The following is a 19,953-nucleotide window of genomic DNA, read 5'->3' as shown; positions in this document are numbered from 1 at the left end:
TGCTAAGATTATTTGGAATTAGACCAATCAATGGAATTTGACTAACTGGAATCAGTCTGAAGACCCTAACAATATTACTAAAATATTACTATTAAAACTAGTTTGGCCTTATCTTGCATAGTACACCAGCAAATGGCCACTCCGTAACTTGAAAAGATAACAATCTAGCTCTCAATTGACCAATTGTGGCTATCTGCAATCTAGAGCTCCAACTTCCTGACATTCCTAACTGCTATGGAAAGAGAGCCCAAAGGGGCAGCTAAGTGGCACAGTGGACAAGCTCTATTCTTGGAGTCAGGAGGACCTGAGTTCAAATTCAGCCTCAGGCACATGACACTTACAAGCTATGTGACCCTGGGCAAGTCTCTTAACCCTGATTGCTTCACAAAATATAAGAAGGAAAGACAACCCAGGAAAAAATCAAGACCAGGGATATTTGGACTTTACGTTTTGAAAGTACTGCTAACCATACCTTAATACCAGCTCTCCTGATTTTAAGGTGCAAATTCCATGCTTTGCTTATTCATGTTAACAAAACTAGATGAGTTCCAAATGTTTTAGGAGATTTAGTGGGTTGTAACAGGGACACAATGCTAGACTCGTCTGGATGTGAATGATATCCACAGGGCCTAGAGTGTCCTCAAGACCTATTTCTGGTGGAGCTATATTCCTTAGATTTCATACAAGGTATTTGTTTCCTTGGCAGCTACATGGCTCAAGTGGATAGAGAGCTGGGTCTGGAGTCAGGAAGACCTGAATTCAATTCCAGTCTCAGACACTAACTGTGTGACTCTGGGAAAGTCACATAACTTCTGTTTGCCTTAATCTACTGGAGAAGGAAATGGTAAACCACTCCAGTATCTTTATCAAGAAAATTCCAAGGACAGTATGGTACACAGGGTCACAAAGAATCAGACATGAATGAACAACAACAACAAGTTTGCTCCCTTCAGAAAACATGGCACAATCATATCTTGGTTTATGACAGTGGAAAACAAGATGTTTGCATTTTCTCTTTCCATAATTTAATCTGAGAAGATGATATCACTTTCAACTCAAGTAAACCTGTCTGTAGAGGAAATATTACCTATGTGATAGATAAAGTTTCAGGAGAAATTTACTGGACTATAATAGGGGAGAAAATGAATCTTCAAGGAAATTATGTTGTTCCTACCTTTTCTATAAAATTGATAATGAAATGGAATAAACTTCATCAAGAAATGAGAAATAACCATAAGGTGGTCCAGGTTTTGGAGGCTTATGGCCTCCAGGACAAGACACAATTTGTGCAAATGTTACATGATGAGAGTAAATTTCTGAATATAACTAAGAATATTCCCTCACTATATTTCATTGGCATTCACCATTAGGTGTTTTTTTTTTCCATTATCTGGTTATTCTCCTAAAGCTTTTGCTTCTTGTACTTATTTATCTACTCCATTGCAACATTACTTCTGTTCTTATATTCTTTTTTTTGGAGGGGGGGAGGCAAGGCGTTTGATGTTAAGTGACTTACCCAGAGTCACACAGCTAATAAGTGCTATGTGTCTGAGGCTGGATTTGAACTCAGGGCCTCCTGACTCTAGGGCCAGTGCTCTATCTACTGCACCACTTAGCTGTCCCTTGGTTCTATATTCTTACCACGTGTATCTACCCTTAACAGCTCAAACTGAAGTGCTAGATGATACATAGTCTTACCTACACTCGCTAACTCATGTCCTATCTACCAATTATGCAAAGTTTTTACTTTGAAATTCTAGTAAATTTCATTTTTCTCTAACATCTACCAGTTGTTACTGAAAACTAATCAGAAGGCTTTGAATTTTTATATTTTTCACAAATGAACTCAAAAGTCAATTGGTTTAAACTCTTCTTTTAGAAGATTTTTTTTGACAAGATGGAAAACCATGGTTTGAAATTTCATAAGAGAACTAATAAGTTTTTACAGCTAATACTTTTACATTATTTTTGGTGACAAAACTATAGTTATAAAATGTTTGGCAAATCATGATAGCTTCATACTATCATTAAGTAGTAGATAGTAGATGTAAATTCATATTTCAAGTAATCTTTTAGATCATTTCAATTTTATTGGCCAACTTTTATCAGATCTGATTAGCATTGTTTTTACTTCTGAGTAAAATGAGTTAGCTCAAGAAGAGCTGGTAGGAGAGGAAACGCGAATTGGACCGAGGCGGCGACAGAGTGGGAGAGCGCGGGGCTGCAGGCCCAGCGGATCTCACCATGGGTGACGTGGAGAACGGTAAGATCTTTGTTCAGAAGTGCGCTCAGTGCCGCCCGGTGGAGAAGGGAGGCAAGTACAAGATGGGGCCCAACTTGAACGCCCTCTTTGGCCGAAAGACGGGCCAGTCTCCCGGCTTCTCCTACGTAGAGGCCAACAAGAACAAAGGTATCGTCTGGGGAGAGGATACGTTGATGGAGTACCTGGAGAACCCCAAGAAGTACATCCCTGGAACCAACATGATCTTTGCAGGCATTAAGAAGAAGGGAGAAAGGGCAGACTTGATAGCATACCTTAAAAAGGCCACCAACGAGTAATGGCTGTCTGCTGCCTTATTTATTATAAAAAGAAGATGTCTCTCTTGTGATGAGATTGCTTTTCTTTTTTTATATGTATTATAATAATCCTATTTAAATTGGTTTCATCAACCAGAGAATTTTGATCATGAATGGCTGTTCAAAAATTTTGTTCAGCAGTGCTAATAAAGGAATGGTCATAATTACAGCCACACACACAAAAAAAAAAAAAGAAAAGAAAAAAAAAGAAAGAAAAGAAGAACTGGCAGGACTAAGAGAAATGTCAGCTTTATCATTTTTTTGTTTCTTTAGCATTCTATTTTCCCCAGTTACATGTAAAAACAATTTTTAACATTTGTTTTTAAAATGTTGAGTTCCAAGTTCTCTCCCTTTCTCTGTCCCCAACCACCCTTCATTGAGAAGGCAAGCAATTCAATATAGGTTATACATGTGTAGTCATGCAAAAAATTTCCATAATAGTCATATTGTGAAAGAAAACATAGACAAAAAAACTCAAGAAAAATAAGGTAAAAAAGTATGCTTCAATCTGTATTCAGACACCCTCAGTTCTTTCCCTGGAGATGGATAGTATTTTTCATCTTAAGTCCTTCAGAATTGTCTTGAATTGTTGTATTTCTGAGAATAGCTAAGTCATTCACAGCTGATCATCTTACAATATTGCTGTACCTTTGTACACAGTACATTCACTTTGCATCAGCCCATGCAAGTCTTTCCAGGTTTTTCTGAGAGCACCTTGCTCATCATTTCTTATAGTACACCATCATAATCACATACCACAATTTGCTCAGCCATTCCCCAATTGGTGAGCATTCCCTCAATTTCTCATTCTTTGCCCCTAGAAAAGAGCTACTATAAATATTTTTGTACATAAAGGTCCTTTTCCTTTCTGTTTTTTTATCTCTTTCGGGATACAGTTCTAGTAGTGGTATTGCTATGTCAAAGGCTATGCACAGTTTTATAGCCCTTTGGGCATAGTTCCAAATTGCTCTAAAGAATGGTTGAATCAGTTCATGCATAACTCTACCAATGGTGCATTAATGTCTCATTTTCCCCACATCCCCTCCAACACTTGTCATTTATCTTTTCTGTCCTATTAGTCAATCTAATAGGTATGAAGTAGTACCTCAGAATTCCTTTAATTTGCATTTCTCCAATCAATAGTGAGTTAGAGCATTTTTTCATATGGCTATAGATAGCTTTGATTACTTCATCTGAAAACTGATCATGTTTTTTGATCATTTATCAGTTGGGGAATGGCTCTTTTTATTGACTCAATTCTCTATATCTTTGAGAAATGAGGTCTTTATCAAAGAAACTTCTTTCAAAAATGTTTTCAGTTACTATTGCTAACTGCATTTCCTTTCATCTTATTCCCCCAATTCATTCTCTTCTCTCTCCCCTTTCACCCTGTCCCTCTTCAAAAGTGTTTTGCTTCTGACTACCCCCTGCCCCAATCTGCCCTCCCTTCTATCATCTCCTCCCTTCCCCTCTTATTTTCCTGTAGGGTAAGATAGATTTCTATATCCAATTGAATGTGTAGGTCACTCCCTCTTTGAGCCAATTCTGATGAGAATAAAGTTCACTCACTCCTCCTCACCTCCCCCCTCTTCCTCTCCACTATAAAAGCTTTTCTTGCCTCTTTTATGTGAGATAATTTACTTCATTCTACCTTTCCCTTTCTTTCTCCCAGTACCTTCCTCTCTCACCCCTTAATTTTATTATTTAGATATCATCCCTTTATATTAAACTTATACTTGTGACCTCAGTGTGTGTGTGTGTATATGTATATGTATGTATATATGTATATGTGTGTGTGTATATAAATATATATCTATATCTATAGATATATGTAGAAATTCTCTCCAACTATTCTAATACTGAGAAGGGTCTCATGAGTTACAAATACCATCTTTTTATGTATGAATGTAAACAGTTCAACTTTAATAAGTCCCTTATGATTTCTCTTTCTTGTTTAACTTTTCATGCTTCTCTTGAATCTTGTATTTGAAAGTCAAATTTTCTTTTCAGCTCTGGTCTTTTCATCAAGAAGGCTTGAAAGTCCTCTATGTCATTGAATATCAATTTCCTCCTCATTGATTACACTTAGTTTTGCTGGGTAGGTGATTCTTGGTTTTAATCCTAGCTGTTTTCACCTCCAGAATAACATATTCCAAGCTTTTTATGATCCTTTAATGTAGAAGCTGCTAAATCCTGTGTTATCCTGACTGTGGCTCCATGATACTTGAATTGTTTCTCTCTGGATGTTTGCAACATTTTCTCCTTGACCTGGGAACTCTGGAATTTGGGTACAATATTCCTTGGAGTTTTCATTTTGGGATCTCTTTCAGGAAGTAATTGGAAGATTCTTTCAATTTCTATTTTGCCCTCTGGTTCTAGAATATCAGGGCAGTTTTCCTTGATAATTTCTTGAAAGATATTTTCCAGGATCATCTTTTGACTATGGCTTTCAAGTAGTCCAATAATTTTTAAATTATCTCTCCTGGATCTATTTTCCAGATCAGTTACTTTTCCAATGAGATATTTCACATTGTCTTCTATTTTTTCATTCTTTTGGTTTTGTTTTATTGTTTCTTAATTTCTCATAAAGTCATTAGTTTCCACTTGCTCCATTCTAATTTTCTAGTGAGCTTCAGTGAGTTTTTGGACCTCCTTTTCCATGTGGCCAATTCCGCTTTTTAAAGCATTCTTCTCATTTGCTTTTTGAATTTCCTTTACTATTAGTCTGTTTTTAAAGGTGTTATTTTCCTCAGTATCTTTTTATATCTCCTTTACCAAGTGTCTCCTTGACTCTTTTTTCATAGATTTCTTGCATCACTCTCATTTCTCTTCCCAATTTTTCCTCTACCTCTCTTTCTTGATTTTCAAAATCCTTTTTGAGGTCTTCCATGACCTGGGACCAATTCATATTTTTCTTGGAGGCTTTGGATGTAGGAGTTTTGACTTTGTTGTCTTCTTTTGAGTATGTGTTTTGATCTTCCTTGTCACCATAGTAACTTTTTATAGTCAGAGTTTTTGCACTGTTTGCTCATATTCCCAGCCTATTTCTTGACTGGTGAGTCTTTATTAAAGGAGTGCTCTGCCTCCAGGTTGGAGAGCACACTGTCCCAAGCTTTAGGGGTTTTGTGCAGCTGTTTTCAGAGATACTTCTAGGGACCTATAAGTTTTCAGTTCTTCCAAGGTGGTATGATCTAAAGAGAGATGTTTACTAGTCTCCTGGCCTGTGCTCTGGTCTGTAAGTGACCACAAGTACTCTTTTCTGTCCTGGAACTATGGGGAGGGTCCCCTCTCCACTGTGGCCACAAGCTGGGCTATGCTATTGCTCCTCCTTGCCCTGTGGCTACTCCCAGGACTGCAACCTGGATGTGAGTATGAGCAAAGCAATAGAGTCCTGTCGCAGTGCTAGCAAAAAGATCCCTGTAATCTCCTTCTGACAAGTTGTTCAATCCCCTCCTCTTACCATCTATGGGCTGACAGCTCTGGATGCAGCTGCTGCTGATTCAGTCACTCCCAGGGCCTGCTCCTGGTTTGCTGTGGCCAGGGCTCTGCTGGTATGTCCTGCAGTGCACTGCACTCCACTCACTCTCACCTAGATGTGACAGACCTTTCCTGCTGACCTTCTAAGTTTTCTTGGGTTAAAAACATGTTTCTCTCCATCTTTTTGTGGGTTTTGCTGCTCTAGAGTTTGCTTAGAGTTATTTTTTAAAGGTATTTGGAGGGTTTGGGGGAAGAAGTCAGACTAGTCCCTACCTTTACTCTGCCATCTTGGCTCTGCCTCCCCTATCATTTGTTGACTTTAACCCACAATTTCATGGCAATAATCCAGTGCTTATTAGCACAGTGCCTGACATATAGTTGGTGCTTAATAAATGTTTATTGATTGATCTTTTAAAGCCCCTTATCTTTTTTTTAGATTTAACCTAGTTTGTAGGTTCATAGAGACATAGATTTAGAGATGGAAGGGATCTTTGAGGTTGTCTAATCCAATCCCATCATTTTACAAATGATGAAACTGAGGCACAAAAATATAAAGTAACTTGCCCAGAGGACACAAAGGGAGTAGATGGAAGAGCAAGGACTTGAACTCAGTTCTTCTGACTCAAAATCCAGCTGTCTTTCCATTCTACCATGCAGTTTCCTAATTTTAAAGAGATAGCATGCTGTATGGAAAAGAAAGCTGGAGTAAGAGTCAGGAAGATCTGGGTATAAGTCCTGCTTTTGATATACATTGGCTGTATCATATGAGAGAAGTCACTTAACCTCTGAGTACCTAGGCAACACAAAACTATAGGTTGAAGAGAAAATGCCTTAGTAGAGGGAGCTTCCTCACAGGTAGTTCTTTATACCAATGTTTAGTTGAAAGAGATAATATACTTCATTTTATTGTTGATAAGTCATTTTCAGTCACGTCTGACTCTTTGCGACACCAATTAAGGTTTTCTTGGCAAAATACTGATGTGATTTGCCGTTTCCTTCTCTAGCTCATTTTATAGATTAGGAAACTGAGGCAAATAGGATTAAGTGATTTTTTTCCCAGGGTCACACAGCTAGTAAATGTCTAAAGCCAGATTTGAACTTGGGAAGATTAGTCTTCCTGACCCCAGGGCCAGCACTTTATCCACTGCACTGCCTAGCTGCCCTCAATAATACTTCATAAAATCACTTAGTTGCACATAAACATATATCACACTTTAGATGTTATGGGCCTAGAGTGGATATTTCATAGCAACTGTGCAAGTTAAGCAAACAGAAAAAAAAATTCCCATGATTTTGGGCTTCTGACATCAAATTGGCCCATGAGACTGCTAGGTCATAAAAATTAGAAGGTAGAAATTATCTCAAGTTATCAAGAAGTTTATTGATTATCACATGCAGGAGCCAGAATGCATCCATGTAGGCTGAATACATGTATGTAGGTTGCCCATGCAAGAGACTATGAAATTTCCCCTAAATCTCCCTAATTTTTATACCTTGATCAAACAACTCTGGCTTCTTCTTTTTACCAGACATTGTTCCCCAGTTGACATAATATTGATGCAAGTCCTTTTTCTTGTCCTAAAGACATTGTTTTTGAAACCATCCAGAAATCTCCTGTACAAACAATCCTGCAGTTTATCAGCAACTCTATTACCTCTTTTTTCTGCTTTGCAACTCTGAATCAGCACAAATTATTTTCCCTTATAGTCATACACAAAAACTTAATCCTTCAAGACCAAGGAGAAATTTGATTTCAAGATAGGATTCAGGTTGATATAGACAGGAGTGTTCTGATCAAAATCTCTGGTTGCAGTTATGAATGATTGATAATGATAATGAAAAATTGTCAGGGAAATACAAAAAAAAATTATGCCTTGAAATTTTTGTTGTATTACTTGAGCTCATTCTTTATGTATATTTTTATAAATAGTATGATAAAATTTCCTTTAATCTGTTTTTAAAAAAGAAACATATGTTTCTGAAAGACTAATTAATGTCTATTAATTTCTATGTCAGATAAATGGGACCTTTGGCAAAAGTCTTGTTTCAAGCATGTGGCTGTGAATAAAGTGCCTGTCGCCACCTGGTGGCAATATGTCTTAGCTAGAGGAAGAAAACTTGATAAATCTTTTATATCCTGATCTCTCTCTCCCTCTCTCTCTCTCTCTCTCTCTCTCTCTCTCACACACACACACACACACACACACACACAAAGATTATAGCAAACATTACACTTTGTAGCAACTCCTTCTTCCCTACTGTATAAGCATTCAGCCATTTTATATTCTATGTTGTTGTTTTTTAGTCATGTCCAACTCTTCATGACTCCTTTTATGAGTTTTCTTAACAGAGATACTGGACTGGTTTGTCATTTTCTTCTCTAGCTCATTTTACAAATGAGGAAACTGAGGCAAACGATTAAGTGACTGGCCCAGGGTTACACAGCTGGTGTCTGGGGCTGGTTTTGAACTTGGTCTTCCCAACTCCAGGCACCACACTCTCCACTGCACTACCAAGATATCATTTATATACTATGTAAATGTGTATTAGTAATGGTTGTCTTGTTATCTGGAAGAATGCAGGTCTATGAGAAATGCATCAAACGGCATGTGGGTCACATACAACTCTTGATACTCAGAAGCAGATTAAAATAGGCCTTAATTATCATATGCATCAATAAATATATGCAATTACATGCAAAGCATACAGGATCTGTATGAACAATAGGATTGCCATATGGATACATATGTAACAACTGCTCCAATCTTACCTGTAACATCATCTTAGTCTGGTCACCAGTTGAATAGGGCTGACTCTCCCATGATCTGCTGACCTCAACAAGTAGATATGTATGTTCTCTATGGTCTTTATTAGAACTGAAGTCCTACATTCTGAAACAAACTTGTAGATGGCCCAGCCTGGCTAGCAGAAGTCTCCCTATAGTTGATATTCTAGGCAGAAAAGATATATCCTTTGGGTTCAGTCCTGTCTCCACCACCACCACCACATGTGAACTAATCTTGGGTTAATAATAACTAACATTTATATAGTGTTTACTTTGTGTCAGATGCTATGCTAATAAAGTGCTATGTAAGCACTTTACAAATATCACCTCATTTATTACTCACAAGAAACCTGGGAGGTAGATGCTATTATTATCCCTATTTTGCAGATAAGGAAATCAGAGGGGAAGTGACTTATTTAGGATCACACAGCTAGTAGGTATCTGAGGCCACATTTGAACTAAATTCTTTCTTATTCCAAGCCCAGTGCGCTATCATCTGCACCACCTAGCTACTATAGAACAAAGCACCTAGATTATGGCACAAAAATTTTTCTTCACTTGAAATATTTGTGTTTGATTCGTACAGTATTTGTATCATAAATAGGTGATCTTTTTCCACTTAGAGTATGCCAGTCTTTACCTGCCATATAGGGAATACATCTTTAAGTAATAAGTGGTTGTAGTGAATTGGCTTTACATGATCCCCAACAGTCTCTGTTCTGTAAATATGTTGCCCTGTCTCTCTCCACGTAGGTGTAGACTAGGTTTCCAGTCATCTCTTAACGCTATCTTTTTATCAAAGGTCTTTACAACAAATGTGAGCATCATATCATCACTTGTTTCTATCAGTACTCTTCTGAGCTGAAGCTGTAGCTAGGCAGTAAGCTTCTTTCTGTTTCTTTCTCAGCTGAGAGATTTCTTGACTTAATTATCTATAGCAGAGGTGTCAAAAATGCTGCCTACAAGCTTACATTTACCAAATGTTACAGGAATCAGATTAAAATATATTTCTGAAATATGTAACAACATAATCAAAAGTACATTAAAACATAGAAAACATTGCCTTTTAAAACTAAGTCAATATGCAGCCCCACAGGAATCTTTATGGATGGTTTAGTGGCTACAGTCTGTCCATCCTACAGACTTCAAAATACAAGTCAATAGGTGACATGACTCTTGCCCAAACAAAAGCAAGTAAGCTATAAAGCCTGCAGTATCATTGTTGGTACATATCCCAGGAGTGTCACATATTAACTCCACTGAGATTTATGCTCTATTCTCAATATCCCTACCATGATCAGTACGGTGTAGTTGAAATGCTTAGGATGAGATGTCCCCTTGAGAGTGATAAGGTATTGTTCTAGACTTCTCGGCGCCAACCAAAGCTAACATCTCTTTAAGTAATATGCTTTAAAAATCTGCTTTGGTCCAAATGGATGCTAATGGGCACTAAGAAATGTTCCTCCCATAATACTTTAGCAATCATGGAAGCTTTCTGATTCCTAGAGTTCCAGATTAAACATGCCTGTAGAATACCTTATGTAACAGTATGTTAAAATTTTTATCTTATTACACATCATCTTCTCAGTTGTTTATTTGCTCAAACACTGCTATTTCTTCACGTCTTATTGTTTTGTAGGCTTAGTGATGCTATTATTGCTTTGCTTTTGCTTTGTTGTTACAAATACTTGCATTTTATGGATACGTGGTGATATGTTGTGATATTGTTGGTGTTTTGATACAATTTGATATTACATTTATAATAAGAGTTATATATTTATAAGGATAGCTGTGGGAATTTTGTTTCCATTTATTAATTTTTTATTATTTGGGGCATAGGGCCATTCTTCCTAAAAGTTTTGGTTAACTAAAAGTCTGTCCTCTTTTAATATTAACCTTACTTGACCAAAACCTGACTTATGGAATAATAGTAATGTTAAAGGAAGGTCCTGGCCATCTCTCCTAGTTCAGAAGTTGTTTAGATGGCTGAAACTTCTTCCACGGGATGTGAAAATTTACTTGGGGGCTTAAGTATTCTTTAGATAAGAAGCCAAAGGAAGATTTTTATCTATCCCTGATTCCCTGGTGACATGGAAATTTCTTTAACACTCTTTAAGTGTATTTGTGAACCCTCTAAAATGTAGTTTGATCTGTAAACTGGCATAGTTTAACTATAATGTCTGTTTTAACTGGGTTTGTTGCCATAGGAAGTGTATGAGATTATGACTTTTAAGTTTGTTCAATTGTTATGCCATTGAAGTAAGCATGAGATTATGATTCTATCTTTTCTTTAACTTTTATGGCTTAAGAGGAACGTACAAGACTGCAATATGTAAAAGAATTATTTATCTGTCACTCTGACATAATTTTGTCTATAAGAATTATTAGAATCCTAATTGAGGTTCAGATTTATTTTTTTGTTTGAGATCTGAGTCTATTCTTAAACATAATAAAACCTAGGTTTTTCTTACTCCTATAATTTGTGTTTTAGTAAATTTATTTTGGCAGCAGTTACCTACCACAACTCAAAGAGGAGATATTTCTTTGGTAACAGCAAGATTCCAATGTATATTCACTTGGGTTAAATGTGTTAATGCCCATAGAAACATATAGGCAAACAGACAACCTGTGCTTTTCCACTATTAATTCTGATCAGGTAGATAAGGCTTGCACCTTTTTGATCGAATGAACTCATGATCTGCTGCAGGGGCCTTGAGTCATTCTCCTTCTTCTGCCTTAATGTGAGACCCTCCCACTAGTTTGTGGTCTCGATAAAGAAGTTCCTTCAAGCAGAGCTTCACTTCAACCTGGAATTGATAAGGGACCCCAATAACTTTTCCACCACATCTGGTTCTGATTAAGAATGCCTCCTCCTATATCTTACACCGATCACCTCTTCTTAACCAAGTCCATTCTTAGGTTCTATACTCTTGCCACTTGAACTCCAACTTTCAGCATGTTTCCTCTCCAACACTTCTTCACACTCAGGCTGGTATGAGTTTCTTGCATATGAGAACAAACCTTTGTCTGTTTATATGGCCACAATGTATGTGTATACTTTGTTTACTCACTTGCTGTATCACATAACAATGGAGCTCAAGATTTTTTTCTTACTGTATCGTAATATATCATATTGTGACCTGAGTACCAATTTTCTAGAAATCCTGAACCCAAGTATTTACTTTAACCTGAGTCCTGAAGTCAAATAAAACAATTGGTGGTGAAGATGTGAGTCAATTTCTAGAAAATGGGAAACAGAATTAGCAGTTTGGGGTAAAGTATATTGGAAGAAATTAAGATAGTATTTGGAATAACTCTGCCAGTGTTTGGAGACCAATTAGTATAGTGTAAGGGGTGCTGTACCTAACCAAGGGAGTTCTTCCTTTTTCTATAAGAGGTATCTTTGTGTGTTGCAAAAAACAGGGACCCTCACATGTACAAAAATATTCACAGCAGTTTTTTTTGTGGTGGTCAAGAATTGAAAATTGAAGGGATGCCCATCAATTGGAGAATGGCTGAACAAGTTGTGGTATATGAATGTAATGGAATACTACTGTGCCATAAGAAACTATGAGCAGGTGGACTTCAGAAAAACCTGGAAAGACTTACATGAACTGATGCTGAGTGAAGTGAGCAGAACCAGGAGAACACTGTACACAGTAACAGCAATATTGTGCAACGACTAACTTTGATAGACTTAACTCTAATGCAAGGATCTAAGACCACCCCAAAAGACTCATAATGGAAAATGCTATCCACTTCCAGAAAAAGAACTATGGAGTCTAAATGCAGTTTGAAACATATTATTTGCTCTCTTTTTTGTTTGTTTGTTTGTTTCTTCTTTCTTGTGGTTCCTCCCATTGGTTCCAATTCTTTACAACATGACTAATATGAAAATATGTTTAATATGAATGTATATGTAGAGCTTATATCAGATTGCACTATGTCTTGGGTGGGGGGTAGGGACAAAGGGGGAGAAAATTTGTAACTCAAAATCTTATAGAAGTGAATGTTGAATAAATAAATAAATAAAATTTTAAAAAATAAATAAATAAATAAAATTAAAAAAAAAAAAAAACAACAGGGACCCTTGAAGTTCTTGTGAGTTGGAAAGAAGGCATGCTGCCTCCTGTCCGGGGTCAAGGTACTGTTCTGTATTAGAAAGCTGCCTGCATCATACCTAGGTCAAAGAATAAGGAAAGAAAGTAACAACAATGTAAATAAAAGTGTAGTGGTTTTGTAATGGATTTTTTTGCTGTTTGCCTTGTAAGAAAAAAAAAACCTAATCTGGAAGGTTTCTGATCCCCTAACCTTTGGCATGAGACTGCTACATCTCTTCTTAAGAAATAAGGTATAGAAACTCTTGCACTGACTCCTCCTAAGACCCTTCCTTAAGTTTTCTGCACTTCCAAAGACTATAAATCCCCTTAAAAGTCTCTGCTGGAATCTGCCAGCATCTGCCTGCCACCAAGATAAGGTAGGTTGAGAAAAGAGTGTTGCAACCCCTTCAGCCAGAAGATTGGGTAAGAATAAGTCTTTCAAAGATTCCCCTGACCCTGGTCCCCATGAGATATCACTGCCCACTTCTGGGGTCCATTCCAAGGCTTCTGGTGACAACCTGAAGAACAGAAACATGCTGATGGTACCTCTGAACCACAAGAGGAAGTTGGGTACCTAATTCACCCTGAACTTCAGACTCTGCTTAAAGACCTGATGGAGGGGCAGCTAAGTGGCACAATATGATAGAGCACCGGCCCTGGAGTCAACAGGTACTTGTGGTCAGACATAAAATACTTACTAGCTGTGTGACCATGGGCAAGTCACTTAATCCTGATTGCCTTGCCCCCCCAAAAAAAATACTAATGGAGAAGCCAGAGTTACATAGATTGTACCTCACTAGAGATGGCCATAAACTATCACCTACACACCTGTGTCAAGTTTTTCTTGCCCAAGATGTACTGTAATACGGGTTTAGATTTAATTTGACAGTGAGTATTTTTAGATTTTTTTTCAACATTCCATACAGGAGTTGGGGGTGCTGGGAAATGTTTTGAATAATAATAATAAAAGAGAAATCCATTCTTTTTTTTTGTTTAAAATGAATAGTTTTGTTCACTGCAATAACTTAATGAATAGGTTTATGATTTTTAAGGAATAAATTTGTTCATTTAAAATCAGAAAATAAAGGCACAGTTCAATTATTTCCAAGGAAAAACTGACACATCAGCATCTCCTGGACCTTAGGAGTACAGAATCATAAACCTCAGATTTGAGGGCAAAAGAATGACTTCTAGAAACTTCCCAGGAATCCTAAATGATCCATTGATCCACTTTTCCTTTTTTGTCCCCATTACTGTGAGGTTTTGAAAAGTAAAAACAAAAAACTAAAGATTGAAGGCTAACGTGGCTACTTTTCTAGTGCTAGGGAAATGATTTATTCAAAAGGCAGTGTGATAGTTACAATATAAAGTATGGCCAAATTGTATCAAGATTTTCTAGACCAAGATACAGGGAATGCAGATTTTGATTTAATTTTGCATTAGTTATTTTAAGAATTTTTTTCTCCGAATTTGCTTCCTGGGAGTGGATGCTGGGAAACACCATTTTGAAAATGTTGCTCAATAAAATAGAGAAATCAATTTCTTTTTTAAAATAAGGGAATAAATTTGTTCACAGAAAAAAAAATTGATGAATTGATTGATTTACTAAAATTGGTCAATAAAAATTTGATAAGATTTATTAAAATAAATCAATAAATTTGTTCACCTAAAATCAGAAATTAAGGCATAAGTCCATTAGTTCCAAGGAAAAACTGACAAAAGATTAACAACAACTGGATGTGGGGAGGTGGGCAACTTGTGTCCGTGACAAAGTGTCCAAAGTTGACTCCTGGAAACTTCCCAGGAGTGCTAAAGAGTACCTCGATCCTCCTTAGGTTTTTAATTCCCCTTGCTTTAAGGTTTTGTTGAGTCAAACACAAAGATCTTAAGAGTCAGGACTAACCTTGCCATTTTCCTGATTCAAGGGATGAGATATATTCAAAATGAAGTTTCTCTACCTAAAATTCATGGCTTGGCCAAATTGTCCAAATGTTTTTCTTGCCAAAGAAATTTTTATTGTGGGTTTGGATTTGAGCAGTAGGAATTTTTATAATTTTTTCAAAATTTATTCCATGGGGCTGGGGGTGTTAGGAAACAAAAGTTTGAATAAGTTATCCCAAAAAAATAGAGATATCAATTTATTTTTTAAAATAAGGGAATAGTTTTGTTTGTTGGAAAAAAAAACAAATAAATTAACCAATTCATTAAAATCAAGAGATAATTTCTTTAAAATCAGAAATAAAAGCATAGCTCCATTGGATTCAAGGAGAGATTGATAAAAGACCAGTAATACCTGGTTCTTTAGGGCTGGGCATCTTGTTCCCCAGACATGGAATCAAATAATGATTCTGTGAAACCTCTCAGGAATCCTAAAGGATATCTCAATCTTCCTTAAGTTTTTGGTCCCCCTTACCCTGAGTTTTTGAAAAGTGAAACCCAAAGAACCAAAGATAAAATGGTAATCATTACTTTCCTCATGCCAGGGAGCTGATTTATTGAAAATACTTAGAAGTTGGGGCTTGACCATACTGCTCAAAGTGTTTTCTTGCACAAGATAATTATATTATGGGACTTGGATTTGATATTGCGGGGGTAGGGAGGGCAATTTTTAGAATTTTTTTCAAATACTTTCCTGGGACTAGGGGTTCTGGGAATCACTATTTTGAAAAAGATCCCTCAAAATAGAGAAATATGTTTTTTCTTTAAAAATAAGGCAATATTTTTGTTGGCTGAAAAAAATGAATGAATAAGTCTATGAATTTGTTAGAATATATCGATAAATTTGTTCATTTAAAATCATAAATAAAGGCATAGGGCCATTGGTTACACAGAGAGCTTGACAAAAGAGCAAAAGGACCTGTCCACAAAAGGTTGGTTGGGCATCTTCTGTCCTTGACAGCATCTCCAAGAATGATTCCCAGGCAACTTCTCAAAAATCCTAAAGTGTATTTTGATACTCTTTAGATTTTTTTGTCTCCCTTATTCTAAAGTTTGCCAAGAGAAACCCAAAGAACAAAAGATTGAAAGGTGATTTTGTGAAATTCTTGGTGCCAGGAGCTGATTTAGGGAAAATGCATTGAGATATTTGGGAATTTGACCCTGGCCAAATTGTTCAAATTGTCTTCTTGTCTGCATTGCTTTTTTTTTTAGAGACAGATGCATTTTTAAAGTGTGCTTTTGTTTTCTTTTCCTTACATCTTAATTTATTATTTGTGTATTTTAAAAATTCCTTATCTTTAAATTTTGAGTTCCAAATTCTCTCCCTCCCTCTAACTCTCTTCCTCACTTACTAAGAAGGCAAGTAATATATCAATTATACATGTGAAATCATATGAAACATATTTCTACATTACCCACATTACCAAAAAAGCAACAAAAATAAAGTGAGAAAATTATACTTCAATTCATGCTCAGAGTTCATTAGTTGTCTCTCTGGAAGTGGATACCATTTTTTCATCATGAGTCCTTTGAAATTGTCTTGGGACGTTGTATTGATCAGAGTAGTCAAGTCTTTAACACTTGATCATCGTTACAACATTAATATTGCTTTGTACAATGTTCTCCCAGTTCTCATTTCACTTTGCATCATTTCATATAGGTATTGTCCTGTTTTTCTGAAACCATACACCTTGTCATTTCTTTTAACACAATAGTAATCTATCCCAATCATATGCCACAACCTTTCCATCCATTTCTCAATTGATGAGTATCCCCTCAATTTCCAATTCTTTGCCACCATGAAAAGAGCTGCTATAAATATTTTTGTACATATAGGCCCTTTTCCTTTTTCTTTGATCTCTTTGGGACACAGACCCAGTAGTGGTATTGCTGGATCAAAGGGTATGCATAGTTTCATAGCCCTCTGGGCATAGTTCCAAATGTATTCTTCAGAGTGATTGTACTAGTTTCTAATTCCACCAACAGTTCATCAGTACACCTGTTTTTCCCTCTAGCTAGCTTCCTAGTTTTGTCATCTCTGACAGGTATGAGGTGGCACCTCAGAGTTGTTTTAATTTGAATGTCTCTAGTCAATAGTGATTTAGAGCATTTTTTCATATGACTATAGATAGCTTAATTTCTTCTTCTGAAAACTTTGACTACTTATCAATTAAGAAATGGTTCTTACTTTTATAAATTTGACTTTGTTCTATACTCAATTTATATTTGAGAAATGAAGCCTTTACCAGGGATACTTATTGCAAATTTTTCCCAGTTTCTGCTTTCCTTATAATTTTGGTTTCATTGGTTTTGTTTGTGCAAAAACTTTTTAATTTTATGTAATAAAAAGTATCTATTTTACATTTTGTAATGCTTTCTATATCTTATTTGGACCTAAATTTTCCCCTTATCCATAAATCTAACAGATAAACTATTCCATGCTCTCTTAATTTGCTAGTGGTATCACCCTTTATATCTAAATCATATATGCATTTTGAACTTACCTGAATATACAGTGTTAGATATTAGTCTATACCTAGTCTCTGCCATAATTTTTTCTAGTTTTCCCATTAGTTTTTGTTCCAAAAGTTTGGATCTTTGGATTTATCACACACTAGATTACTGTGGCCATTTACTATAACGTAATTTAGACTTAATCTATTCCACTGATCCATCACTCTATTTCTTAGTCAGTACTAGATTGTTTTAATAATTATCACTTTATAATACAGTTTGAGATCTAGTATGACTAAATCACCTTCTTTTGTACTTTTGTCATTGATTCTTTGGATATCCTTGAGCTTTTGTTCTTCCAGATGAATTTGGTTATTATTTTTCCTACCTCTGTAAAGTACTTTTTTGAGATTAACCTCTGAAAGCCCAGAAAATATCACCCCAGGAAAAACCCTGGAATAGCTGAACCAGAAGAAAGATGGGGTACAGCAGTCCAGTAGCCCAGGTAGCTGGGGGAAGGAGATCAGTACAGAACGGGAGGTGTCCCAGCAAGCTAGCCAAAAGCCCCACCTCAGCATACAAGGGGGAGATTCTGAAACCTAGATGATGGAGCAGGCCAACACCAACACCAGGACCCCCAAGTACCTCAGTGACGGCAGGAGAACCAGTGGAAACCAGCTTGGAAAACCACCAGGTGCCTCAGCATTCTACAGTAACTGGGTCTCCCAGTGCCTCAGCAAAACTAAGGGAAGCATCTCTCCAAGGGGCCTCAGGCAGATAAACATCCTGCAATATCCATCTGAAAGGAGCTAAAGAAAGCAAAAGGAAGGAAATGTCTGGGTGGGCAGGAAATCTCCAGGAGCCACACTACTCAATCCTACCCCTAGAGTTCCAGTGTTGCTGATTCCAGCCCAACATCAGGTAAGCTGCTAGAACCCTACAGTCTTCAACTACCAACATCAGAGTCCCCAGCTCACAAAGTCAGTGGCCAGGACCTAGGCTCCCAACACAAGAAGTTTGGGTCAGTGCCCTCTTCTCCCCAGCAGAAGAGCTCAATCTCTTTAAACGCCAGGAAATAAGCAAACACTGTGAGCAAAAAGAAACATATGGGAACAGTGAAGATAAATGCAGAAATTCTGAAGAGGACAACATTGTCAATAAACCCACATCTGGAACCTCAAAAGGGAATATGAACTGGTCTGAAGCCCAACAAGCCTTCTTAGAAGAGCTCAAGAAGGATTTTAAAAGTCAAATGAGAGAGGTAGAAGGAAAAAATGGGAAAAGAAATGAGAGATATGCAAGAGAGATTCAATAGCTTGGAAAAGGAAGGACAAATTAACTGTAGAAAACAAGTCTTTAAAAAATACAATTGGCCAACTGGAAAAAAGTACACTGAAGAAAACAAATCCTTAAAAATACAATTGGCCAAATGGGGAAGGAGGTACAAAATCTAACAGAAGAAAACAATTTGTTAAAAATGAGAATTGGGCAAATGGAAGCTAATGATTCTATGAGAGAACAAGAATCAGTCAAACAGAAACAAAAGAATGAAAAAAGAGATGAAAATGTAAAATAATTCATTGGTAAAACAACTGACCTGGAAAATCAATCCAAGAGAGACTATTTAAAAATTATTGGTCTATCTGAAAATCATGATGAAAAGAAAAGCCTAGACAATATCTTTCAGGAAATCATAAAGGAAAACTGCTCTGAGGTCCTAGAACCAGAGGGTAAAATAGCCATAGAAAGAATCCACTGATCACCTCCTGAAAGAGATCCCAAATTGAAAATGCTGAGGAATATAGTACCCGAATTCCAAAATTACCAGGTCAAAGAGAAAATACTGCAAGCAGCCAGAAAGAAACAATTTAAATATCATGGAACCACAGTCAGGATTACATAGGACCTTGCAGCTTCTACAATAAAAGACCATAGGGTGTGGAATACGGTATTCTGTAAGGCAAAGGAGCTTGGATTACAACCAAGGATCAACTACTCAGTGAAAATGAGCATAATCTTTCAGGGGAGGAGATGGATATTCAATGAAATAGGGGATTTCCAAACCTTCCTGATAAAAAGACCAGAGCTCAACAGAAAATTTGATCTTCAAATACAAGACTCAAGAGAGACATAAAAAGGTAAAAGTACAGAAAGAAACAACATGTTATTAATAAGAGCAAACTGTTTACATTTTTACAAGGGAAGATGACACTTGTAACTCTTGAGAACTACATTGTTATTATACCATGTTAAAGGGGTATACATAAAGGGGGTGGGTATAAGTTGACTTTGATGTAATGTTAAAAAAAAAACTAATGAAGGGGGTTAAATGAATCCAAGTTAGTGGATTAATCTGATCTAACTAAGAAAATGTACTGTGAGAAAAGGAAATGAGGAGGCAGACAAGGGTAAATTATATTACAGGAAAAGGCACAAAAATCTATTACAGTAGAGGGAAAGAAGGGAGGGAGATTAGCATTGTTTGAACCTTACTTTCATCATATTTGGCTCAAGAAGGGAATAACAAAATCAGTTAGATATAGAAATCCAACTTGCCATATGGGCAGAAGGAGAGAAAAAGGGAAAGAAAAGGGAGGGAGAGATAGAAGGGGGGGAGAAGTA

General features: G+C 36.7%; 1 protein-coding gene across 1 annotated transcript; it reads left to right on the top strand.

Moving 5' to 3' along the window:
- The first annotated feature begins 2,244 nt into the window (after positions 1 to 2,244).
- On the top strand, positions 2,245 to 2,588 carry LOC114026424 (cytochrome c-like). The gene has a single exon (XM_027840119.1). It carries the CDS (start codon positions 2,245 to 2,247, stop codon positions 2,557 to 2,559), a length of 315 nt encoding a protein of 104 aa, XP_027695920.1. The 3' UTR covers positions 2,560 to 2,588.
- Positions 2,589 to 19,953: the final 17,365 nt, after the last annotated feature.

This window comes from Vombatus ursinus, unplaced genomic scaffold (genome assembly GCF_900497805.2).
Source record: "Vombatus ursinus unplaced genomic scaffold, bare-nosed wombat genome assembly UNPS02014838.1, whole genome shotgun sequence".
NCBI lineage: Eukaryota > Metazoa > Chordata > Mammalia > Diprotodontia > Vombatidae > Vombatus > Vombatus ursinus.
This window is presented reverse-complemented; position numbering and strand designations above follow the sequence as displayed.